Source organism: Haliotis asinina, chromosome 14 (genome assembly GCF_037392515.1).
Source record: "Haliotis asinina isolate JCU_RB_2024 chromosome 14, JCU_Hal_asi_v2, whole genome shotgun sequence".
In the NCBI taxonomy this organism is placed as follows: Eukaryota; Metazoa; Mollusca; class Gastropoda; order Lepetellida; family Haliotidae; genus Haliotis; species Haliotis asinina.
In genome coordinates, this window is record NC_090293.1 from 11,649,476 (window position 1) to 11,676,874 (window position 27,399).

Genomic DNA, 27,399 nt, shown 5'->3' on the forward strand with positions numbered 1-27,399 from the left:
CGTCGAATATACTTCGGAACGTTGTGTCCGTCTCAATAAAGAAGTTCACATCCACAAAATTCTTGCCTTTACATCAATATATGATGGCTAACCCTACTTTGTCTAAAGGTCTGAGGACATATTCATTTGGGCTTACAACAATTACTCTGCACAGCTAATGGCGGAACCAAACATGATGGGAAGTAAACAATGTTATATATGGTCCATGCTCGGGTATTTGAAACATAGCTCAAACTTTGCTGACTAGCAATCAAAGAGAAATTAAAACCAAAACATCAATCCAAACATGTCATAACAAACAACATATTAAAATGAAAAAAATAATTTTATTACATGGAGGACAATGGACGGAGGCTGAAGGGCGACGTGGGGGGTCCTGAAACTATCCTCTGGTCGACTGGGGACCGTCTCGCCACTATTAACACACTCGAAATGTACACACCTTGCTGACGATATATACACCTATTATACATTGCACACATGGCCTATGTACTCTACCACCGCCATGACAAGGCTGTCAACACGGAAATAAACACTCTCTGATATGAAATTTACACTATTGCCATTCAGTACAAACAATAAGCATCGTTAAATAAATTATCAATTGAAAACGATCATTACAATTTTTCCAGCTTACAGACGAAAGTGTTATTTACATTTTTTTTATTTAAGGTTTTCTATCGGCTGTGGTAAGGTAGGGCAAACAAACATAAATCGTTTAGAATAAAAACAAAATGAAAAAGACCGAATTCACTGTCTGAGATAGATAATCACCAATTAGCATGACTTAGTGAAAAGTATAAACATGAATGAAACGGGCAAAGAATTGCCACGCAGTACAAAACATATTTTCAGCAAAACCTCATGTAGTATATGAGATTAGCAATAAAAAACACAATACAATAAGGGAAATGTCAATTGCAGTTAGACACATAAATAACAAGTTTAAGAGAGAACAAAACCCCAAGAAAATAGGAACGGAATAAGGAATAGAAAACAACCAAACTACAATTGTAGAAACTACAAAAATAATAGGAAACGTCAACTTTCATGGCCTTGAAGTGTAAGATAAATACACATGTATTTGAATTAATATCTCAATTACGACAGTAAAATATAATATACTCATGATGTTAATAAACAGAACACTGTGAGCAATAAACACTCCTTGAGATGCAGTATCATACAAATATGTGTTACGTGTGATACCCAGCGATGTTAGAAATAATAAGTACAATAACCCAAGGCAGAAACATTTCTTGTAGAATGTCTGTTAGCTAATATGGCGCACATCTTTTCACGTTCGAGAATTAAAGTTCCACATCACTATTAGATCATAATCATCAGACAGCTTGTGTATTTTCACTAGTATTTCGATAGATAACAATAAGGTTATGTTTTTAGACAATATCAGGACTTGCAGGAATTTCAAATACCACAAAAATAACTCTTGCAAAGACGAAGATGGCGTTAGCCTCAGTCCTGTTCGACTGAAATCGGGTAGATCACGCGATAATAAAATATCCTTCGAAGGAAATTCGACATTCGATTTCCAGGATGATGTAAATTCAAACCTGCATCATTCCACGGTAAATAAGGATATGTTTTCATCGCAGACCTGTAGGGTTCGTTTTAAGGAAACTAGTCTACCGTACACACCAAAGGTACATAACACTTAATCACGTGATCACTACTGTCCAATCAACACTGACTCTCCCAGCCTTGAAACTTTCGTCGCCATTACGGAGCAGTCTGCCTATGGAAGTGGTGAAAATGCATGAGTATATCCGCTTCTGATCCAATGTGAAAACTCCTCGTACCGAAAGCAGAACTGCATGGATAGTTTCATGCCGTGAACGGTTAAACTGCGCGTGACCTTGCCATTTCACCTTCACTGTCACGTGACACACACTGACTTCCTTATTGGAAGTCGTCGTTCTAAATGTCTTGGCTGTGCGAATGTTAGTGCTGTTGCTGATGTTTCCATGGTGCGAACTTGATGGGGCCTTTCGGCTTGATGTGGTCGAAATTCTCACCACCCCTGAAAAGATATAATGGTGGTTAACACCCGAAATCGGCATATATACTGAAGAGCAAAAGAAACGCAAGTTTCGAAAAAGAACTCAGAAAAGTATGCGTTCATGTTTTGACGAAAAAAACCAAAATCCACAAATAAAATAAAAAACAAATAGGAAAAAAGAGGAGAAACCAACAACAGCCCTCCCCGCAATCCACCCCAAACAACCAACCAACCAAAAATAAAAAAGGGTACCGTGTGATGGGTGCTTTAATGGGCATGGCTTTCCTACGAACACTTGAGCAACTGGGATACGATGGCCTACCTTACCACGTCAGAGTGAGTGAGTGAGTGAGTTTAGTTTTACGCCGCACTCAGCAATATTACAGCTATATGGCGGCGGTCTGTAAATAATCGAGTCTGGACCAGACAATCCAGTGATCAACAACATGAGCATCGATCTGCGCAATTGGGAACCGATGACATGTGTCAACCAAGTCAGCGAGCCTGACCACCCGATCCCGTTAGTCGCCTCTTACGACAAGCTGAGTCGCCTTTTATGGCAAGCATGGGTTGCTGAAGGCCTATTCTACCCCGGGACCTTCACGGGTCACCACGTCAGAGATCCTGACCAACAAGCACAAGTTCCTTATAGAACAAGCACAAGTTCCTTATAGACAAGGAGCAGCGCACATGGGGTAGTCTAGTGGTAAATGCCTTCACTCGTCAAGCCAAAGGCCTGGGTTCGATTTCCCATATGGGTACAGTGTGTGAAGTCCATTTCTGGTGTGCTCGCCGTAATATTGCTGGACTATTGCTAAAGTGGTGCAAAACCAAACTCATTCACTCATATCTCAATTGTAAAAGATCGATGTTCATCCTTTTCATCACTGGATTGTCTTGTCCAGACTCGATTATTTAGGAAGCGGGTGACGTACCTTTGTAAACTGAGTAGGAGCGCGTTCCCTGACCCCCTGATCATATTCTGAGCCTGCGCGTGCGTGAGCCCCTGGGAGGTCCTTCCTCCAATAGCCAAGATGATGTCCCCGGGAGTGAGATGACCTTGACTCGGTGACCCTGGTTCGACCTGCAATTTTAATGAAACCCTGTGATACCTGCTAACCATAAAAGTCTCTATCGTTAATTTATTATAATAGATGAGAAAAACAAAAAGATTTGCAGTTAAGATCAATGTAACACGGTAAATACTGGCGTCAGGGCACCTGTCCCTTGAAATATCTGCCCTCTATGGCTAAATATTCTGTCTGAAACCAAACATTATGACCATAAGAACTTTGGTTCTGTTAAAATGATCAACCTTTCACCATATGAAATAAAAAATTAGAAAGGTATTATGCTTCACTGTTAACAATTTTTTATTATATATTATATTTTGATATATTTATTTCCGGAAAGCTTATTTACCTCAAGCAAGACAGATGGACAAACAGATAGGCAGACAGACATTTTTGCACCATTAAAGAGTCTTTCGGCCCACAATACAATCAGATAACAGTTATATTTAGTAAGATTCTCATACCGTTATCAAGCTAGGCCAGTGGTGAGAAGCGTAAAACACGTTCCAAGTAATTTGGTGTACGCAATGAGACGAACCCGGAAGAACCTTTGATCTGTAGTGTCAGTTTTGTGTGCAGATATTTTTTTAGGCTGAGAGTCTCTCAGCCGCATTCTTCTACGCGTCTGTCATGTCTTTTCTGCAACGCTCAGGCCTATAAGAGGCAAGTCTAAATTTCCCTAGGCTGCTAATCCCCCTTCTCATTAGGGCTCCTTATCAATTTATTAGGAATTGTTTGTTTCCATCAAAGTGTATACAGTATGTTCAGATACTAAACGTAAGTCTATTTTTTCAGTATGCAACTAAATGCACGATGACAAAGACACACCGATATAGATATGTGTTTATATTTAATGTTGGAGCTTCTGGCCTTCTCTTAATATGCACATGTAGATATACATACACGTACACATCTATGGGGTGATATCTATACCTCCCACATATGCCCCTACATAACGTGAACTCATTGTTTTCCGCTGACTCAGCATATTATGTACTCCCGCCCGCACAGTCTATATATAAATCACCTTTGGAATCAACGCAACCCATTATATCATTCGAACCTCATTATAAAACGGCATTGTGTCCTTCCATAGGAAACCATTGCATACCACACCGCCGTCTCGTTATAAGGCGGTTCTCGTATGAAAACTAACATTTTGATGTTGGCTCGCCCTGTGTTATAACAACACATATCTCCCAGTGCAGTGAACAAGAGGGGGGCCGGGCGTTATTACGTAACATATTGCACAAACATGTCAATTTCAGAACATAATGTCGTACATTTTTCAGAGGTCCGGATCAGTATCGTCTCTAAGGAGCTAGAACGAACACCACGTGTGTAGGTATCTAAGGAAAACATTCTACATGGAGGAAGGAAGCTCAGGACATATTTCACACATACTGACAAATGTTATGTTGAACTAACCAGAGCACCTGTGGAGACCCCGGATTAGAACTGTTCGTCATAAGAGGCGATTCAGTATTCCGGGTTAGTCTCACAGTCCATGAACTACATTATTTACCCAACAGTCAAGTCCTCCCTGTAGTCTGTCTCCAAGTCTGCGAACCACATTATTTTCTCTACCGCCCAACCCTCTACCTAGTCTGTCCCACAGTCCCCGAACCATATGATTTAACCTTGCCTATCCCTCCCCGCAATGCTAAAACGTAAAATGAAGTAAGTCTAGATTTTCTCTGAATTTCTCGTCTCTCTCGGGCTCTTTTCAGTTTACATGGGTTTGTTTGTTACTATCAAAATTATTTAAAATATTTATATTCAAAGACTAAGCGTTAGTCTAGGATTGGGTAAAACATACCGATCACTGGATTGTCTGGTTGATGTTCGACTATTTACAACCCGGCACCATATAATTACAGCTGAAAGCTTGAAGGGTGTGACAGCAGCACATAGTTTTAATGCATGCACGAAGAGTAGTTTGTTTACGTACACACCCCAAACCCGCCATCTGGTCTTGAGGAAATCCATTATGTGACTTCTCTAACGAATAACAAAGATCTTTTACATCAGGCATGTGCGTGTTTTGAGATTAAGAAGTGAAAAAGACGTCATCAAACGTCTTTATACGTGGCTATATGTTGCAACATGGTGTCTAGCGCGGCAGTCTATCGCTTAGTCTCCGAATATTTACATCTGGAAAAAAAGTATTGCAACACCCATATATGCAAATTGGGGTCATTTGTCAGGTCGTGGTGAAAATGAAGTGTGCACCCCACTTTTCTCAATAGTGTGCACCCCCATTTATCAAAAGCTGTATCCGCCCGTGCGACTACAGGAAATCGCCTGCCAGCACACAGAAGCGGATGATACCTAGTGCAGTGACAGCAAGAGACCTTGGCATAATTCCTACAATATTCTCGTCCCCTCCAAACTAGCTAATTGCTAGATATGCTCAGCCACGCTTAAATGGAGAGTTTGGTTAATGACCGCAGTACAGTTGTACAGGGCGGTCAGTTTGATGTGAAAAAGACACAGGTAGTGAGGCAGTTCCCAGAGATATTTGGCGGTGGGGTAGCCTAGTGGTTAAGACGTTCACTCGCCATGCCGAAGACCCGGGTTCGATTCCTCACGTGGGAACTATGTATGAAGCCCATTTCTGGTGTCCTCCGCCTTGACATTGCTGGAATATTGCTAAACATACCTAACTCAGTCCCCCAACAATGGTTAAACCTATAAACAAGAAGTTATATACATAAAAAGAAAAATCAACATATGGTCAGGATGAATCTGGGATTTTTTAGTATGATTGTTTTCTGTAAAATATACTGAGCAGCAAAAGAAAGAATTTTCGAAAAAATGAAATCTCCTAAAATAAGGGTTCATGTTTATGTCGTGTATTAAAATAATTTGAGAAAAAGCCAGAGCTGCGTTTCTTTTGCTGTTCTGTATATGCTCAAATCTGTGATTCAAGTTGTTAGTACAGGAATACTCTGATTCGCAGGAATTGTCGTGTGAAAAGTAGGAAGGGGTTTGTACAACAGAACCATGAAGCCTTTTCATTTCAATCCTCAACCTAAGACCGAGTAAAAATGAAATAAAAATACAATAAGGCATGTGTAATATGTACAAAGTTGGTGGTCACTAGAATCATTTAATTTAGCTTTGGTTTGTAAGTGGAGGCTGACTTAAGATCACCGGGAGCTGAGAGTGAGTGAGAATGGTTTTAGGCTGCTTAAATATTCCAGCAATATCATGGGCTGGGACACCAAAAATGGGCTTCACACATAGTACCCATGTTGGTAATCGAACCCGGATCTTCGGCGTGAAAAGCGAACGCTTTAGCCACTTGGCTGCCCTATCGCCCCGTAGTATGAAGGGAGGGTACAGGTATTCGATGATACAAACAAACCACGAGAAACAACCAGCGGGGTTACAGGGGTTTGAACCAGTGGTCATAAGTCAGATGGAACGACCATGGATAAATATTATGTATATTGTCCATCCTGGGGTCCTAGGAAAGAGAAATCACGACAACGACAGTTAATGCAAATACAGTCATTAATCTATTGTTACCAAATTAGTCTGTCTCACAGTCCGTGTACCTCATTAGCTAGCTTTCCCGCAAAGCTAAAGAACTAAACGAAGCAATTTCATCCATCTCCTAACTCAGTAGATCTTCTTTTCTATTGAAATGGGTTTACCTGTTACTGTCAGAATCATATATATTCAGAGTCTCTTATTCTATAACCAAGTGTACGCGTAAAGGATTTTACGATTGTGTAATGTACAGCTGTGAGTGTGCAATCGAGCTATCCACAACCCAGTTAGCAAAACTCCTACGGTAACTTTCCAAGACAAACTGATTTCGTGTACAAAACAAGGTGACCTTTCGTACATGTAGGATATATGCCCAAACTCTATCTAACGTAATTATCGGACTTACCGATATCCAAAAATTCCCCTTCTCACGACCTGTATAACAAACGTCAACTTTGACCTCACGTGTAGTGTAAACAAGATCGGCTTTCTCCAGGTAAGGCAACACCATGAGAGACGTTAGTGGCACCGTTATACCAAACCAGGACGGCCCACGCTAACTGCACCTGGCTGTACTTCCCGCGGCTGGGCAACTGTTGCACGTGAAACGCCACTGACATGCCCGCGAGCGATGTTCGTTGCTGATGAGTGAAATAGACATCTTTTCCCGATACGCGAGTGTTTACACAAGATAAGAAATTCATCTCCGGTCAAGCTTTGCAATTGATGGCTACACCAAGCCATACATATGCCCCAATATAAAACAGGCCAAAATAATGTTGAAAAGGGGTGTAATTCTGTCATTACATAACACGGTAATTGGGCGCTTGTAAATATAAACACACGAAATACTGATGTCTGAATAACTACAGCTGTCAATTAAATTTTGTCTATACACATACTCATCACGCCGAAGACCCGGGTTCGATTCCCCACATGAATACAATGTGTGAAGCCCATTTCTGGTGTAACCCTGTCGTGACATTGCTGGAATGTTGCTAAAAGCGGCTTAAATCCCAACTCAGTCAGTCACTCACTCACTGTGCCTTTAGAACACATAGAGTGATTTAACGCCGCCATGTTTGTTGAATCGCTGTACATCCTTACAACGAGGCGGAATTGGTTTCAATAACGAAAAAAGAATAAATTATTTCGATTGCAAGAAAGCCAGTGAACTAGGATTTCACTAATACCATGACTTAAAAGCTCATTCAAGGGTTAGAACACCCCGTCTTTAAATACTCATCACCTCGGATGAGTTGAAACTGTGAATTGAAGTGATATACTATAAAGATTGCTTTATCGATGCAGTAACTGTCCTATTCGCGTGTTCTCGCTTACTCCAGCGGACACTTTGTAATGACCTTCCATCTGCACAACTGTTGTAAATCAGAGGTCAAGTTGATGATGACGTCCTATGTGGACTTATCACTGGCAGGTACAATCCATCTGAGCCAAAATCTCCTCAATGATTTGCACTCTAACTCAAAAACAAATACTTGTAAATGACTCAAGCCAAAGTAAACAGGAAAAAAACACACTAACTCTGTAGAATATTTTTATCCACTTTGTCAAGAAAATATAAAAGTTGTTCAACAAAACATCATTGTTTTCATTCGATACTGCAAGATACTTGTGACATGGGTGTAGCAACAACGGTAACAGCCAGGTATGCGAGAGGCACGGGCAAATATGTCACGTGACGGTTTATCCTACTGACTGAGCGATTGATTCATATCACACAATGAAGTTTACTGCTGATGTGAAAGCTTTAATTCACAAGGTCTACGACTTCAAGTCTGAAACTCAACGGGGCAGACCATTTCATGCACTTGATAAATTTCTTAAACGTACATCTTGTGCTGTTGGGGTTCCAGAGCAGTAATTCAAAACATTATTAATACAATGATAAACTCCATCTTCAAACATGAGTGCCCAGGAGGGGTGGGTATCAAATCCACAAACATTCAAAGCTTGGCTCGTTTCAAAAACAACTTGTCCAGAACAGAATCCGAAGTATATATGGCAAGAACAGACAAATATCATTACGCATATTGCAAAAAGAAATGGAAACTCAACATTCCCTCTCGTTATCTAAGTACCAACTTTGGAAACTGCTTCAAAAGTTCGGAGTTAGGTACACCAAAATTAACTGGAAAATGAGACGTGTTCTTTGTGAAAGATCAGATATTGTGCGAATTAGAAATAATTATTTACGCACCATAAGTCAAAAGAGGGAAGAGGAGTTTGACCCTCTTTATCTTGATGAGACTTGGATGAATGCAAGTCACACTGCAGAAACGCAAAGGGTCACAAGCACTGAAGAGGCATGTTTCAGAAGACTGCCAATAAGAAAAGGGGAGCGACTCATAGTGCTTCATGCAGGTTGTAAGTCTGTGGGATTCTTGCCTGGGTGTTCTCTTGTGTTTAGGGCTAAAGCCAAAGACAACCAAGATTACCACACGAAAATGAAGGGACAGGTTTTTATCGAATGGGTCCAAAAACAACTGGTACCGGCGTTGCCATCAAAGAGCTCAATTATCATTGAGGAGATTTTGGCTCAGATGGATTGTACCTGCCAGTGATACGTCCACATAAGACGTCATCATCAACTTGACCTCTGATTTACAACAGTTGTGCAGATGGAAGGTCATTACAAAGTGTCCGCTGGAGTAAGCGAGAACACGCGAGCCCCAACAAGAACAAGTGCTAACGTATGAAAGGGGGATGAGTTTTGTGAGCAACACACACCAGCTTTGATGGAAGCAGTCGTATATATTGTTGTAACATTAGTGAATAACGACCACCTCTAAACAGTAACGTCTTCCACACTGGCAACATGGTCGCTATCAGCGACGTCGGTATTGATATTCATCTGATATTTTTATAGGTCCTGATAAAAGTATGTCCGTCTGTATCAAGGAGTGCTGTGTTGAAAGTGTCGATAGGGGAACAAATATATGTCTGCATATACTAAATTTTGATAAAACGAGCGATCGTGTTTAGATTAAAAAAGAGGCTCTTTGTGGTGTCGAGTGCATTATTGAGAGGTATTTCCGTCAAATTTACATTTTCACCAAGTATATCTCGATTTATTTCTCCTAAATGTGATTGAATAAAATACACCTCATATCTCGAACATTCTTTGGCAGCATAACTGAAACAAACACGATATTACAGGACAACAATAAAAATTATCAGTCACTTGGTTGTTTACAGGCCGCGTCCTATGCTGTTATATGACAAACAAACAGCCAGCCAGTCGGTCACACAGACCATGAAGCAAATATATACAAGCCCACGCAAGTAGCAAGTATAGATTCCAACAGCTTCTGAAGAAAATCTCCGGGCTCCTTTTCATTATATTATATTTTCTTACTATTTTCTGTAAGATATGATCATCTCACATACTAGTTGTTAGTCTAGACAAACGCACACTGATAATATAGTCACAAAATGGACTCCTTGGATCCCATAAGGAAGTGGATAAAGGTTTTGTCGTATCTAATTACAGACCTAAAGGTGACCCATTCTCATCCTTGAGACATCAGTCCGATTACTGGCTTGTTCCTCTCTATGCATCCAGACTAAATGCTGTGGATACATGTGGCGGAGTTGCGTCCCCTGGGAAAGGATCCGCTGTTTCGAGTTTCAGTCTTGAGACTTTAACAAATACGGGTACTTTACCCGCGCGAGTTCCTATTTGACTTGGCGATGGTCCATACCTTACCTCATAGTTAAATACTTGATGAATAATTATGAACAAATAACTTTACCAGACAAACACGTGTTCATTCTAAAAGGAGAGAATGTTTAACACAAATAGATCTACTAAAATGTAACAACAAAGAAATACGATTTTGAAAAACCTCAAGAATTCAGAATGTATCTAAACCAACACCTTTTCCAAAATGCTGTGATGTTTTATATTTATATTTCTTGTTTAGTACTTTAATTTGGTATGTATTATCTTTTATTTTCCCATGTACCCTCCGATTATATCAACAACAATATGTGCTAATAGGTGTAGAGCTCCGCATTCCGGTGTTAGTAGGTTGTGATTGCTAGCACCATTTTGGGGCTGTGTTACAGCGAGTGCTGTGTGTTGGCAAACTGATTGCTGGCTGCTTGTCAGCTTGCAGAATCTATAGACGCATGCTTGCATGGAGCACGAGGACGCCCTAGTGGTTCCAAAATATCGGTAATATTGTCTGCAGTTTTTCACGGGCCAATTAGTATTTCTCGCTCGGTACAATGAAATGAAGCGATGAAGCAACACACGGAGGGTGAGTGAGTGAGTGAGGCTTCAAGCCCCTGTTTACAAACTTCCATCAGTATCACGGCGGGGGACACCGGAAATTCTCTGCACACATTGTACCCATGTGGGGAATCGAACCCTGGTCTTTGGTGTGACAAGCAAACGGTGTAACCAGTAGGCTTCCCCGTCGCCCCGTAGACCCTAAACAAGGAGAATGTTCAAGAGCGTATATAGTGAAGATTTCTGAACTAAGGTTCTGTACTTTTATAGTGAGTGAGTTAAAATTTAACGTCACTGTATTTTTATAACAACTTGAAGGTATACATAACGGAACTCCGAGACTGAGGCGCCCCGGTTCTGTGTAGAGTTATGTCCCTTATCTGTTCCTGCCATGCTCTGGGAATAGATAGTAATCTTGTTTGCTATATTTACGTCTCCTTTGGAAGTTGTGGTAGTGGTTTCGAAATTGAACTCGAGCAAGAATTTCTGTCCCTCATGAGTTCGAGATCAACTGTCAGTCAAAACGGAATCTATCAGAACCGGGTTTTCTATACCTTCGCAAAGTCTATACTTGCTTCAATCAGGCCATCACCCGTTTCCTTTGATTATCACTCGTTGTAATTTTAAAGAGAGATGTTTATTTCTATAAATGGGCCACTGGCCCGTTATACACGTACATACAAACTTATTATACTGACAAGGAGGGTCAAGGTTGTTACATATCAAGTGTTAAAAGAAAAAAGCTGAACAAACGCTTTTTCATGCCAAGAAATACAAAACGTGCAAGACTGTTCATGGCATCGATGTTCGTAGTAGATAATATATGAATAAACGTATCAAATGATGGATAGGTAGTGTAATATGCTGGTAAAATGGAGTTTCTCAGTGTATCATAGAATGGACAAACCATACAAAAGTGATATTCGGATTCAACATGAGGAATGATACATAATGGACATAATCTTTCGTGGCGGGGAATATTAAATTTTCGTCCTTCTTCACGTAGTAAACTGTGATTAGAACAGCGATATTTACACAGTGCGATACGCTATGTTATTTAAAACGTAATTTAATATTGGAGTATAATTCAAGTTTAGGATAAATTCCAACCTGCTCCACCTATGTATGCCGATCAATGGCTATGCACCTTTCTCTGAAAAGTGATATAAATTCTTGACTCTATGTAACGTCCCCATTAATCCACACCTAGCCAAAGCCGTAGCTAAATAAAAGTCTTGGGGCGCCCAACAGTTACGTCCCTATCGGACGAACCCAAAACTTGATAATCTTAACAAACTGATTAACTTTTAATGAATACTCGGTGTAATTCAGCGAGGGGCTTTTAGGCTTGTTGAGTGTACATCATACTGTTTACACCGTACATCACACTGTTTACACTGTACAACATAGTTTACACTTATCGTTCACGTAAACACTTGGTTCTTAACAGCGAATGCTCTTAACAACAGTTTTATCGCTGTAAACAATTTAATACATTGGCAGTTATGAAACATTTGTGATGGTTGAACTGAAACAAAACAAGAATAGTATCAATATCACGAAACAATAATAAATGTGAGTATAACCGAGAACCAGTTCGTCTCACATTAAAGCAGTTTGTATCACGAAACAATAATAAATGTGAGTATAACCGAGAACCAGTTCGTCTCACATTAAAGCAGTTTGTATCACGAAACAATAATAAATGTGAGTATAACCGAGAACCAGTTCGTCTCACATTAAAGCAGTTTGTATCACGAAACAATAATAAATGTGAGTATAACCGAGAACCAGTTCGTCTCACATTAAAGCAGTTTGTATCACGAAACAATAATAAATGTGAGTATAATCGAGAACCAGTTCCTCTCACATTAAATCAGTTTCTCTTTTACATGTTTCTATGGAATAAACAAGTTACCATAATTTATACTGTCCTTTCACACGCAGATGCACATGCATGTATGCTTTCATAATGCATTACTTAGTTGACAGTTAAGAAGAATAAGATTTGCAGAATTTTTCACGTTAGTTTAGCCTGTTTCTGAGACAAGCATGTAGGATATCGGTTCTTTATTTTCCCCGACCACCGCGGCGTATATTAACTTCCTGTATTGAGCCCTTGAACCACTTCAGAGTTTACTGCCTACTCTGCAACGACGCGTGTCATTAGGGAGAGCTGGTCAGGAGGTGAACCATGGCCAATTGAAATAACGTCCGTGTGCGGAGCCGTTCAGCCAATTACGATCTTATGTGTAAGGGATGCAGCATGTTTCTGTGGGATCAACGAGTTTATGACGGTCAGGTGTTTTGTTGCGAATGACTTCAATACTTCGGTCGTTTCTTTCAGAGCAAACACACTTTACACTGGTCACAAAGATTGGTGTTAAAAACGGAATGTATAAACAATCTTTTGACCAAAAATCATGCTGGGGATATTTCCGTATATGGCGTATGATACATATACTCGTGAGTGTATCAGGGTGTAAATATGCGTCATTTGTATTTTTTCACCTATCGAATTAATTTGCTTCTAATATATGTTTCCTTCTTCCACCCATCAACAAAAGCCCAGTTTATCAAAAACTCAAAGGCAACCTTGTGGTCAGAATGCACACACCCTTCCTACGGTCTGACTTACTTTCACAAAGTATTTGAATTTGTTATTTGCCCATCAAATCTGTATTTTACATAATCGTGATAATTATGATAATTACACGAATAGTAATTGTAACTAGTTATCATGAATGTGATAAATTAATGACAAGAGCTGGGGCATATGAATAATTCTCCATGTGTACCAAAACAGACAACATCGAGTGGTCAGACTCGCTGACCAGACTGACACGTCATCGCATCCCAGTTGTATGGGTGGATGCTCATGATAAGTAATCATGCTTTGGCTGGTCTAGACTGAATACTGACCGACATCACTGAGTGCAGCGTTAAACAACAAAATTAAAAAAACAAAACAACAAACAAACAAACAAGCAAACAAACAAACTATCATATGTCAGAGACATATTTAGTCATTCCAGATCAGATGTTTAATATGTTCTTATCAGCAAACTTTTGTTACACCGTATGTAGTGACGAATTGTTAACCAGCAGCCACAAACAGCTGAGTTGTGAGTTTCTGTCCGTTTCTACTCCAAATGATGACTCGACATGAAAGCTTCCCTGGAGCTAATGTTGTTATGTACAAGGTTGCAGCTTCCTCGTGTTCCATCGCTTTAGCAGCTTTATACCCTCGCTAGTCCCCACTGAATAAAGACTCCACTGACTCCAAGTAATTCTAGACTTGTAGCAAACAAGCCCATGTGTGGTAAGTCTAGACAGTAAGGGCGTTAGAGGGACAACATCTTCTTATCAATTATTTCATGTCCGAATTATGATTTTGACTTAAAAGTACTGCCTTAGAGACTCATGCACTCTACAGAATTCTCAGAAACCGTTTCCACAATACTAGTAATGGAAACCACCGAGCTCTAGAATTAACGCTGTTATACCACAGGAATGTCGATGACGTCATTGGCAGATGGGTCTTAAGGAACGGTAGAAGATCTGTGGCACGTGTTGGATGAATGGTATATACACTTGTATCAACAACGGCTGGGAAGACGGTATTGTCTGGCGTTTCCACCGAATAAACACTTGTGTGAGGATCAGGGAGGGGTGTTTGTACAACACGCAGAATTCTTCATATTATGAAACTCTAAACTGAAATATGCCATGCATTTACATGTATAACCTGTTCTGCCAATAGTGAAACCATATATAACAGGCAAACACTTGTCTTAGTGAGTGAGTTTAGTTTTAGGTCGCATTCAGCAATGATCCAGCTATGTGGCGGCGTTCTGTAAATAATCGAGTCTGGACCAGGCGATCCAGTGATCAACAGCATGAGCATCGATCTCCACAACTGGGAACCGATGGGAGTCAACCAAGTCAGCAAGCCTGACAACCCGATCCCTTAATGTCGCCTTTCGTGGAAAGCATGGGTTGTTGATAGTTCACAGACCGCCGTCATATAGCTAGAATATTGCTCAGTGTGGCGTAGAACTAAACTCACTCACTCATGCACTGATGAGTGAGTATTGTTTTACGCCGCGTTCAGCAATATTGAGCAACAGAATCAGGGGAACACCAGAAATTGGCATTACACATTGTACCCATGAGGGAAACAGAACCCGGATCTTCGGCGTGATGAGCGAACGCTTTAACCACTAGGCTACCCAGTTCACACGTATGTCATTGCAGTGCGTAAGTCCGTTTGGATTTACCTTGTCAGTTAGCAATACTATTCCTCGTGGGGAAGCGAACACGGACACTCTAACCACTATGAAGTATTGTACTAGATAAATCAACAACCTTGAATGGTAAAAACAAAAGGGAAAGAATGTACAGCCAAATGTCATCTCAAAACGCATTCTTCATAAATGAATAAATCTGTCAGTCCTCCATGTATTCTGCGTACACATTCGTCATAGTCTGTTGGCTTGGCTTGACATTTCCCCACACACTTGTTCATCCTCTCGAGAATCTTCACCACAGACTCCTGGCCTGAATGTCAGATACTGCAAGAGGCCATTACACTCCACCGCTTCTAAATACCAGACTACAGATTACCCAATCCGGCCAGGTGGTGCATGGCTGGAGCTGTCGGGTGATCATTCGTGCAATAGGTCTATGTTTCGTAATCCTTTGCGCTTTTTCGTCATGTAAGCTCGTTACATATAATAAGCCCCGTAACGGCCTTGCGTCACCCCATGATGCCATGTCGTTGTGTAATACACAGTTGAGAATGGACAACACGCCGATTTGTGCAGTAATCCAGCAACATCAAGTCGGGGAAAGACCAGATGATGGTTAAACACATTTCACCCATGTGGAAAATCGGAACCCGTGTCTTTGGCATGAACGCATTAACTAAGGCATCCCCTGGAGTGAGTGAGTGAGTGTAGAGATAATGCTCAGCAAAGCAAGCCAGGGCAAGTAAACAATTCGACTCAGGACCATCAACTACCCATGTACAAGGTACAATGCCAAGCAAAGAGCCAAGTAACTGAATTTGACCACACGATACAATTTCGTCAACATCTATAGCAGTAGGGGTGAATGAATGAATGAGTGAGTGAGTGAGTGGGTGTAGTTTTATGCCGAGTTAGCAATATTCCAGCCATACCAGGGTACAGGACATCAGAAATGGACTTGACATTGGGGAATCGACAGTCTGCAGTTGGACGAGCGAACGCTTTTACCGCTAGACTACCCCACTGCTCACATAGCGATAGGAGAGTGAGAGTGTGAGTGAGTATAGTTTTACGCCGCTTACTCAATATTCCAGCAGTTTCGTAGGCTTCACGCATTGCACCCATGTGGGGAATCGAAACAGAGTATTTGGCGTGACGAGCGAACATTTTAATCACTGGGCTACCCCACCACCCGCATATTAATTGGTTGCAAAAGGACATACATGGGATAACCACGGGTTTGAGTTAGAAATGAGATCTAGTTCTTTACTGACAAGACCCGTGAAGGTCCCGGGGTAGAATAGGCCTTCAGCAACCCATGCTTGCCATAAAAGGCGACCCAGCTTGTCGTAAGAGGCGACTAACGGGATCGGGTGGTCAGGCTCGCTGACTTGGCTGACACATGTCATCGGTTCCCAATTGCGCAGATCGATGCTCATGTTGTTGATCACTGGATTGTCTGGTCCAGACTCGATTATTTACAGACCGCCGCCATATAGCTGTAATATTGCTGAGTGCGGCGTAAAACTAAACTCACTCACTCACTCACTCACTTTACTGACAAGAAGTCGGATCTTTACTAATAAACAAAAAGTCTGATCTCCACTGATAAGAAGCCGCGATGTTTATTAACAATTTAGGTGTCGTGTCTTTACCAACAAAGTTTCGGATCTCTACTTACAAAGCATGGGTCTTTACTAACAAGGTGTCAGATCTTTAGTGTCGAAGGTGTGTGGGTCCTGTCGGTCTGCAGTAAATTTACAGACTGATCTATTTTCTACACCCCCACCCCAACCCAACTCTCACCACCCACCACCAAAACATCAGAACCTGTTGGGGTTTACAGCTTTCAAAGTTCACAGGTCCTAAAGGTGGTCAGGCATTTCTTCTCATGCACTGTCAGAGGAACCTTTTACTCTTTACTGGATTAAGTGGCACTAAAGCAATGCTCTAATTTCATTTAATAAAAGCCTGACGCAACTGCTTCGAGTGTGATTAAAACAGTCTTAAGCGAACGTATTTGAAGAAAGGAACTGGTACCTTTACTAACAAGAGAAGCCATGAGCGAATTTAGACATCGCTCAGAGAAGGCACAGCTCGTCTCCAGAAATAAGTCATGTATAATAGCGATGGCACGCTGAATGGTAAGTGGAACAGTTCCAACATTGCAACAATACGTCGTACTCTGCACGGGGATTCCGTGCTCCAGTCATTGGGTGCGCATGCGCAGTGGAAGCACTTATCTGACCTGTGGAGATGACACGCATGAGAAACATGGACACGTGAGAAGACTAACAGGTGATCTCTGTAAGGATGGGTTCTGCGTTAGATGTTTGTTGCCTTTGTTAGGGTTTGGCCAGTCAGTTTAAGGTGTTCTATGATTCATTTTGTATTTTCACCTGTAGGAGTGGTCTGATGACTGAAGCTTAGTTTTTGTACTCCTTCGCAAGCAACATTTCCATAAACCAGAAAAAACACACAAAAATCACGAAAAACCAAAAACGTAAAAAACAAAACAAACAAAAATGTAAACACCCCCACACACTGACCAGTCCCGATATAAAGTATGGGTAATTGTTATCCTGAAAATTGCCACTCATTTTCAAACAGTACCCGTACGGCAAGTCTTTCGCTGTCATTCTTACTGTCCCCAATCCGTTAATCTGTGACATCAAATAATCTCATGAATATGAATAAATAAAGGAAAAATGAAATATTGACAGAAAATAAATGAGAAAATGAATATCATACAACGCTGACGAAACCAGCATATCGGAAAATAGAATCCAAAGTTAGGATAACCTGTGTTGCATGTTTGAGCAGCAATTCTCATCAGAGTACCACAACCAATGAACCATTTCATAAGCCTAGGGTAAACAATCTTTATCAAAATCAGTTTAACGAAGAGGCCTCGAGAAAATCTCATCGTGTTGTTTCGTCAACAACACTCCATAAATGATTCATTACGGAATGATAAGACTGTTGTCGCGTTAGCGTATATTACACGTTTACGTCAGGGGTCGGCAAAGATGCCATCCCTGTAAACAGGACTGGGCCAGACAAACCAGTGATAGTAGCGTCACCAACGACACAAACGGAACCTGGTACTGCTCTACTGCCTACAGGCACCGGAATCCTTGGACAGAGTCTTTGAAGGATACTGATCGACATTTCAGACGTTGAATTTGGTAAGTGATATCATCGCGTGAACGTGCACTTCAAAATATCCATGAAACCTAAATCGTAATTGCACATGAATCGATATTGGGGTGGTGAGGCAGTTTTGTAGCTTGTCATGGGCACAATATGTGAAGCCAATTTCTGCTCTATCTCGTCGTGATATTGCCGGGATAATACTGAAAGGATAGGTAAAACCAAACTGACGTACTCACAACACTCATATTCGTGTGAATTAGCAATTGACATAATATAACACGGGGTAGTGGGGTAGCCAGAAGGTTAAAGCGTTCTCCCGTAATGCTAAAGATCCGGGTTCGATCCCGAAATGATACAATGTTTTGAAGCCCATTTCTGGTGTCCACCTCCGGAATTCTGTTGGCACATTGTAAAAGCAGCGAAAAACCACAATCACTCAATAATTTATTACAAGATCACATTAGACTGACTTTCTTGCAATAATTCAGGAGTCGTGCAGGTTTAAACCTTCGCTCTTCACTTCAAACATCCGGGTTCGAGTCCAAACAGAGGAGAAATGTCTACAGCCCTCAATACATGGTCAGCGTCGGGATATTTTCTGGAAGATTGCTATATGCTGCGTAAAGCAATACTCATTCACTTTAATAACCGAGTAAAGGTCAAATTAAGGTCCACACTGCATGTGGGACACTCTCTAGGTGTGTAGTAAACATTGCATGTGGGACACTCTCTAGGTGTGTAGTAAACATTGCATGTGGGACGCTCTCTAGGTGTGTAGTAAACATTGCATGTGGGACACTCTCTATGTGTGTAGTAAACATTGTATGTGGGACGCTCTCTAGGTGTGTAGTAAACATTGCATGTGGGACACTCTAGGTTTGCAGTAAACATTGTATGTGGGACACTCTCTAGGTGTGCAGTAAACATTGTATGTGGGACACTCTCTAGGTGTGCAGTAAACATTGCATACGTGTTGCACCAGTCCTTTGATTCGCAGCATATCATCCGAGCAATTTCACATCACCGTACACACTGCGTGTGGTCTGCCCGTGATCAAAACCTCTGCATACATCTGCGTTATGGTCTGATATCTAGTCATTATCTATCTACTGATTTTCACCCCCGTCAACGTATCAAAGGAGCCGACGTTCTCTGTAAAACATGATACATGCGATAGTTATCCAACCTCATGCCCCCACCCACACCGGCTTCAAAACACCGAGATATGACATGCGGACGGTATGTAAGGGAGGTAACTATTATTCCACACCACAATAAACTTATTACAGTTCTGTATCATATTTCATAAGCGGGTCATAATTACTCATAATTACCGCTGTGATATCTTAGAACCTTTGATGTTCGGATGAAAACTTGTCAGTTTGACAGTAGGACATGTATCACTTAAATAGGATTTTATTTTATGCATCCATACATAATATACCATTCAGTCTGGTTCTTTCAAACTGCTTTAGTTAGAAATTCCTTGCAGGATTAACATAAAAGAAATCTACCGTTTTTAAAACTTCTTTAGACACAGAAAAGTCCACTGAATACAGAAATAGTCACGCTTATAAATTTCTATTCTGGAAGAATATTATCAGTTTTGACTAAATTTCTCATGTATACACTATTGCCATGGAACTGATGTTTCCTAAAATGACAAAATAGAAATATAAGACCCTAGTATGTTTATTAGCAATTGATCTTATTCTTTGCTCGTGTTTTGAAATGTTTTACAAAACATGATGTGTTGTTTATGTTAGCAAGTCAGCAATGCGCCGAGCGTATCACTCACCAAACAATATCGGCTTTGTTTTCCTTTGAAATCTTGGCTCAGTCAAGTATGTGTGGATAAGATTGAACTTCTTGTCGGTGCTTACACTCCCAACATATTGCGTGGGTGGTCGTTATGACTGTAATTTGAAGAAGTACGGGATGTCTGGAATAAATGTGTCTTTCGTGGAAGCGTTATTCTGGCATTGCAGTGAGGGATTGAGTGCGGTTTTACGCCGCTTTTAGCTATATTCCCGCAATAACATGGCGAGGGACATCGGAAATGGGATTCTCACATTAATTGTACCCGTGTGATGAAATAAACCCGCTTTACACCATTAGGCCACCCCGTTGCCTCTCTAGACAGAACTGGAGTAAGGTTTGTTAAACCCTGCTTTTAACACGTTACCAGGTGACGGTAATGATGTGAGAAGTCTACCACTGCGGTGAAACTGTCAGTGTTGTCCTGACAACCCCAAAACAAGTTATCATCTTCAAGCCATTGTTCAAAGGCACCTGGTACGCCTAAGGCATACAGCTATGTACACCAGATTTCAGTGCTTCAGGCGACAAGGCTTATACATTTATATCACACGCACGCTCGCACGCTCGCACGCTCGCACGCACGCACGCTCGCACGCACGCACACATACACATATGTAATCGGAACAATATGCACTTTGAAACCATGACACAATTATCCATTATGAATGACAAAAGTGCTAGCTATCCTGATCTTATTTCTTTTTCTTTTCAACAAAGGCCCATTTAAATAATCTCCACACAAGATCCACCTGTTTCCTCTTTACGGTATTGACATAAAACAAGTCCTGATTCAGGACAAGAAATCACAAGAAATCACGATGAGAACACTAGCGTGTGTACAGATTGAACAACATAAACCAAGGGGAAATCTCTGAAAAAGCTTCATGCGGTCAACTCTCGCGGCATTTTAAGTGCCATTTCCACAAACGTGGCCGCCATATGCACCCAAAGGCCCGACCCGCCCTATCGGAACACCGTTTGATAACATCGCAAGATATGTTGTGACACCTCCATTCGACTGGTTCCACCACAGCGGGCGCAATGAGGTTACGAAGAGTTAAGGCATTGAAACGGCAGTCGGGAGCCCAGCCTAGATCTCGCTGCTTTGTCGGTCGCTACTCTCGGTGAGTGGTTATTTTCACGGCGTACTGGTGGGAAATGAAGATATAGCACACGCCCATATACAGACGGGAAAGAGTGTTGGGTTACGGGGGGACTAATTTGGATCGCCTCTCGCATGTTCAAGGTACGCTGCCGCAGCAACATCGCGTATACTGCGGTACATTCCCGTGCTGCACGGGCTAAACGTGTGTAATGTATAACAATAGAATTGTGTTGAATAACGACGGGCAACGCTGTGGTTTCTCGTTGAGACATCGCGCTGATGTGCTGGTATTTGGGAAAGTTTGGGGTGGTTTCCATGGCAACTTATGGTGGCTCAGTACTGCTGGAATTCCATGCGCAGTTACGATGACGCGCTGGGGATTGTTTGATAATGAAATGCAAATAGTGGCTGACATAAACTGAAATTGGATATGACATCAACAACCTGTGATGAATTGAAAATGACATACTCCATGAATATTGCTAGTGTTGACTTTATCAATTTGAAGCCGAGTTTTGTAAATTCATCCTCATAACAACTGCACTCTTTCCCTACCGCCCCCATTCTAAGATCGCTATAAAGTAAATTGCATGTGACGTGCCTCCTCACTAATTATAAATCATAACAACTGTTTGATGATATCATCAGGGATCCAACTCCACATATCCAGTGATTGACATCATAAGCATTGATCTGCTCCGGGATCTTATGACTGATGTCTGTTCCAAAATGTTGAGCAATATGACTTGTCACTCGGTAAGCCGACGGTTTCACACGACCGTGAGTGAGTTTAGTTTTACGCCGCTTTTAGCAATGTTCCAGCAATATCACGGTGGGGGACACCTGAAATGGGCTCCCGATTATACCGATTGAGAAAACCGACTCTCAGAAACAAACTAGGGTTTAAATCCCTCCAACTTTCACTAAGAAGATATTGGAGAGATTTTGAGCCCAAGTTTCCGTTGTATTTGTCTGTTTTTTCTTTAACACCCCATTCAACAGTTTTCCAGCTATATGACGGTGGTCTGTTAATAATCGCGCCTGGACCACATAATCCAGTGACTGACATCATGAACAACGCTCTACGAAGATTTCGCTCGACAGCTGTGGGGCAGTGTGTGTTTCTCAAACTCATCACAAACGCTAGGAATGTTATTGTACATAGCAGGTGTAGATTTCACCGCTTGAAATACACATCGGTGAAATGTAACTGTCAACACTGATATCAGATTCGGGATAAAATACCGACACTTGTGGTTCCTTCGAATTTGTATATTTACACAGGATAGTGCGTGTTTATATAAGAAATTTTACTCCACAGAGCAATTAATACTTATGATGGATTCAATCAGCGTCATTAAATATCGCAGTTTTAGAAACACAAAACATTCTGCTATTATTGTTATTAGAGGAATATTTATATCCACGAGACTAATACGTGTTCGGGGCGCTGAATATTTAAACTTTGGGAATGTGGACAATAGCCAATAAGAGATCATATTCCAAAACCTCTCCTTACTCCCCGCCATTCTCAAAATCCCTTTTACCCTACACTGTTCAATGTGTACTGTACTAAACACACCAAAAAAGATCTCCTTGACAAAATCAACTTATCATATTAATAATAATTCAACAATATATATATATATATTGTGTGTGTGTGTGTGTGTGTGTGTGTGTGTGTGTGTGTGTGTGTGTGTTTGTGTGTGTGTAGAACAAACTCCCTCAATATGAGTTGGATCTGTTGTTGTAGAACTCACCTTTTCCTTAAATTTTCACCTAAGTTCTATATTGAATATTTTCCTCATAAACTTTGACAATGGCGTTTTTCCTCATTCTCACGCGTATTAGGGACTATTGTCCAAATAACGTGACATACAATTGAAACACGGACACCTGCCATAGCAACAACCTGCTTGTAGCAGGCCATGCCCATAGCGGGACAACGGATGGGGAGAAAAGTCGAGAATCCTTCCTCAAATAACTATACCTTACGCTTTACCTACCTTCTTTATACACAGTGCCATTCTGTAGTCGCTTCCCCCTTGAAGCCGAAACCCCCAAGGTTCCTGAACCGATCGGCGTTGTATCTGTACCGTTGTTGTCGCCATTATGTCCAAGGGTGTAAAGGACACTACCAGTGATAACTAAGTGACTTCGCTAGTCCCGACACGCTCTTCCAACCAGTCACTGGATGCTGGGCTCCTCACAGCGCATGCCCGAAAGAACGGGATTCCTCAAGAACCGTGTCTATTTTAAGATTCTGTGAGGTCCCTTTGCAATACTTAACACGTGGTATTATCCGCTATTGCAGATGTACTGAAATATGCTGCAGTTTCGTAATTCCCATACCTTTACCTAAACAGCTGGGATGTACATTTTAAAGTGTTCATTTCGATAATTACGCATCTTTTGATCGCTTTTGACACCTGTTTTAGGAAGCGGTAGGTTTCGTGTTTATTTCACAAATGGGTGTATCTACCGGTAGCTATTTCGGTCTACACCATCATTCTTCCCATCTGTTTATGTCGCGTTGGAATGCTTCATGCAGTTCTAACTGCATACTGTCTATTTGTTTACCGCCACCCACTTAAGACATGGGCAGATCCAGGAATTTTGAAGATGGGGGAGAGGGTAAGGGGTTCAGGGGGTTCGAACCCACTGACACCCCAATCCTCAATGGCTCCGCCAACGCCAACAGAAGTTACATTTAATATTGAATGTGGTCTTAAGTCATTTTCACTCTCCACCCAACCCCCCCCCCCCCCCCCCCCCACACACACACACACACACACACACCCACCCCACCCCACCCATCCACCCACCCCCACCCACCCCCACCCCTGGTTCCGCCGATGTAAGATTATCTGTAATTTGTAGGGGGGTTTGCTCACCCCAGTTGAAGGATTCAGACAAGTGATATTACAGATATGAACATGGATGTTGTGACCGGTGTGTAGTCGGGGTAACCTTTTACTACTAAATAACAATCTAACCGGTATGATAAACAGAAAAAAAATATCATTACAGCATCATTCTCAGACACCCCTTTCCTCCAAAATAACAGAAAATTCACGAGTTCCGTAAAATCCGGTGTCACATTAACGGTAGTTGAGTGACGATGGTTTGTAAATGAATGTAATCGAGTCTGGACAAGACAGTCCAGTGACTGACATGAGAAAACTATGCACAACGAAGTGTAGCCTGTATGATTCACGAACGACGAGCGGATTCAGTATCTTGTCATAATGTATCAGCATTCTTCACTACGCGCATATCCGAGGTGGACCCAGTATTGTTTTTGCTAGGATAGCTCTGTGATTCCCCACATCGGTACAAGGTGTGAAGGTCATTTCTGGTGTTCCCCGCCGTAATGTTGCTGGAATATTGCTAAAAGCGGCGTAAAACCACACTTACTACCTCACTATTTTTGCGTGGGTGTTGTTTACGTCGCGCTCAACAATATCCAAGCTATATAGCGGCGGTCTGTAAATAATCGAGTCTGGACCAGACAATCCAGTGATCAGCAGCATGAACATACACCTACGAAATTGGGATACGATTACAGGTGTCCACCACAACAGCGAGCCTGACCACCCGATACCGTTAGTCGCCTCTCATGACAAGCATGGGTTACTGATCTTCGAGGGTCCTGGTCTCTCGTTGACCATATCAGACGATATGTACTACAGATCACACCCTTTCACGAGATATTTTCACAACATTACTCATGAAGTTGGCTCAAAATTGATTGCACAAGGTTACCTTGTTCTCTTTAACATTGGGATACTCGGTTAATTTCTAACGCACATGTTTGTTTATAAGTGCTGAAAGGTGAAGTTGTGTGAGAACTGCGGTCGCGGTATCCTGAATGTAGAAAATTACGCACAGATGGAGAATACGTTTTTCATCTGTGGGTGTTAAATGTATAGAAAATTTAACATTGGTGGAACCGTGATCAGAATATTAGGCATTGTGTTTTCTGGCCCAGACTCAATATTTACAGCTTACAAATATCTCAACATCACGTCTTGAGCAACTGAGCCGGATATTGACGCTACCGCAGTCACGTGATGTGAAATTATATAACTGTGACGTAAAAAGGGATGATTAAAAAAACGGACACTGACCATGGATATTAATCCTTGTTTAACTGCAGTCAAATATTCACACACACACACACACACACACACACACACACACACACACACACACACACACACACACACACACACACACACACACACACACACACACACACACACACACACACACACACACACACACACACACACACACACACACACATTCAGTACGACACGGGGAGGCTTTATTTTATGATATTTATATTTCAAAAACATTCCTTTCAATATAACAAGATACTAGAATGAATGGTACATCTTTCTCCATAACGTGGCCAGGAATTCATGGACTGCCTGCAGAGGCAATTGCAATGCCTTTCTAATTTCATAGACGACATGTGCGCTAAGTAGTCACGTGTCTTATCTAATTAGTGGAAGGATTGGGTTTGCTTATATGATAAACAGAAAATGGGTAACCCGATATGCTCGACTACAAAGGCATATGGTTGCTTGATTGGAATATTGACATTGGCCGTTTTCTTGTAAATAATTGCATGCCTCATGAATGATAATATGAACTATCGCTAGACTGTTTTCCTCTGCTGTAGATAAACCAACTGTCAATTCAATTCTATTTTGTTTACATTAGGATAAAGAACATACAGTCAAATCTCGTTAATCCGACATCGTCAGTTGCACAGCAAACTGTCGGATTAAGAAGGGTGTCGGACTAAATGAATGATACTAAGTTACGTTTAATCAATTTGTTACCAACAAAAGCGTCGGGTAAAGCTGATTAACGAGACTTGACTGTATTTTCCGAATTTCCGTTATCCGACTCTGTGGACTCTTTACATATCCTCCCCAAGAATATCTGCATGTATAAAGATATTGGCTGACCAACTTGCTGCGTAGTTACAAATAACAAGTACCAAGTTAGCATAAACGCCAACTGTAAATTCGATTTCGTTCAGTGCCAAAATTAAAGTAGAATGAGAGACCCAAAACATCATACATTATTACACATTATGTGTGAAAGGGCAAACTCAGCAATACTCCAGCTTTTTGTAGCAGTGTCTAAATAATCGAGTCTACATGATATAATCCTGTGATTGATATCATGAGCAAGATCTTCGCCGTCGGATTACGGTCCTTCAAAACTGCGTCTCGTGACGATCAGGTTAGAATTGGTATTCACCAGTCCATGCTTGTCGTAAGAGGTAACAAAGGGGATTGAGTGGTCAGGACAATGGATTGGTCGATGCCATCGTATTCCAAGTGCGCAGATCGATTGTCATGACGTCACTCATTGGGTTGTCTGGTCCATTTTTGATATGATTTACAAACCGACGTCATGCAGTTGGAGCACTGTCGAGTGTGGCGTTAAACAACAAACAAGACCAGCAGGTTGTTAGATGACGTTGACCCCAACGAGGAGTGAGTGAGTGAGTTCAGTTTTACGCCACACTCCCGCAACAGTCTAGACATATGGCGGCCGTCTGTAAATAATCGGATCTGGACCAGACAATCCAGACATCGATTTACGTAATTGTGGAACGATGCCACGTGTCAACCAAGTCAGCAAGCCTAACCACCCGATCTCGTTAGTCACCTCTTACGACAAACACAATCACCTACTGTGGTAAGCATGCATGGATTACTGGAATAGTTTGAAAATTGCGGAATGCGGCGTAAAACTAAACAATCTCACTGTAAAATTATCGTCACCGGATGCCGCCATTTTGTTTGTGACAAATGTGAAGAAATATAATAAGTCGAATCTGATTGGCGGTCAGCAAGGACAAAGAATAGACATGACTCGTTATAACCACTCGTGGCTCTACGATCGAACCCGTTCATTCAAATTTGGCGAGGGTGGAAGAAGGACGTTTGTCCTTCATCGAGAATAATGGTCAGTTTCAATATTTTTTCTGAGTGAAAGATAAAGTCATTGGAAACATGTTCCCAATTTTTTAATTAAAATATATGGTTATTTATGATAATCGTGAAAAGAGTTTCTGTTATCTTAGCTTGAACTCACGTGACCTTCCCGAAGGAGAACATTCACACATACCTTTTGAAGTGTTCCCCCGAAAACGTTTGTACTCGAACGATTCCGAATGCTATCCCAATGCC

The 27,399-nt window shown here is 41.4% G+C and overlaps 1 protein-coding gene across 2 annotated transcripts; it reads right to left on the bottom strand.

The window, feature by feature from the left end:
* Window positions 1–306: 306 nt before the first annotated feature.
* Window positions 307–23,407, bottom strand: LOC137262054 (PDZ and LIM domain protein 4-like). Of its 2 annotated transcripts, none has more exons than XM_067799843.1 (3): window positions 23,188–23,407; window positions 2,956–3,104; window positions 307–2,041 (listed from the first exon to the last, which is right to left on the bottom strand). In XM_067799843.1, the coding sequence occupies exons 1-3, from the start codon at window positions 23,290–23,292 to the stop codon at window positions 1,963–1,965; spliced, it is 333 nt and encodes a 110-aa protein (XP_067655944.1). In that variant the 5' UTR covers window positions 23,293–23,407; the 3' UTR covers window positions 307–1,962. The 2 variants fall into 2 exon arrangements, with proteins under 2 accessions (XP_067655944.1, XP_067655945.1); XM_067799844.1 differs by lacking the exon at window positions 23,188–23,407 and adding an exon at window positions 6,998–7,197.
* Window positions 23,408–27,399: the final 3,992 nt, after the last annotated feature.

Bases quoted from the DNA above. Each gene is read 5' to 3' on its own strand.
- LOC137262054 (XM_067799843.1), bottom strand. From the start codon at position 23,292: ATGGCGACAACAACGGTACAGATACAACGCCGATCGGTTCAGGAACCT. The intron at 3,105-23,187 runs GTAGGTAAAGCG...TTAAAATTGCAG, and splicing joins TGGCACTGTGTATAAAGAAG to GTCGAACCAGGGTCACCGAG. The intron at 2,042-2,955 runs GTACGTCACCCG...ATATCTTTTCAG, and splicing joins CTCCTACTCAGTTTACAAAG to GGGTGGTGAGAATTTCGACC.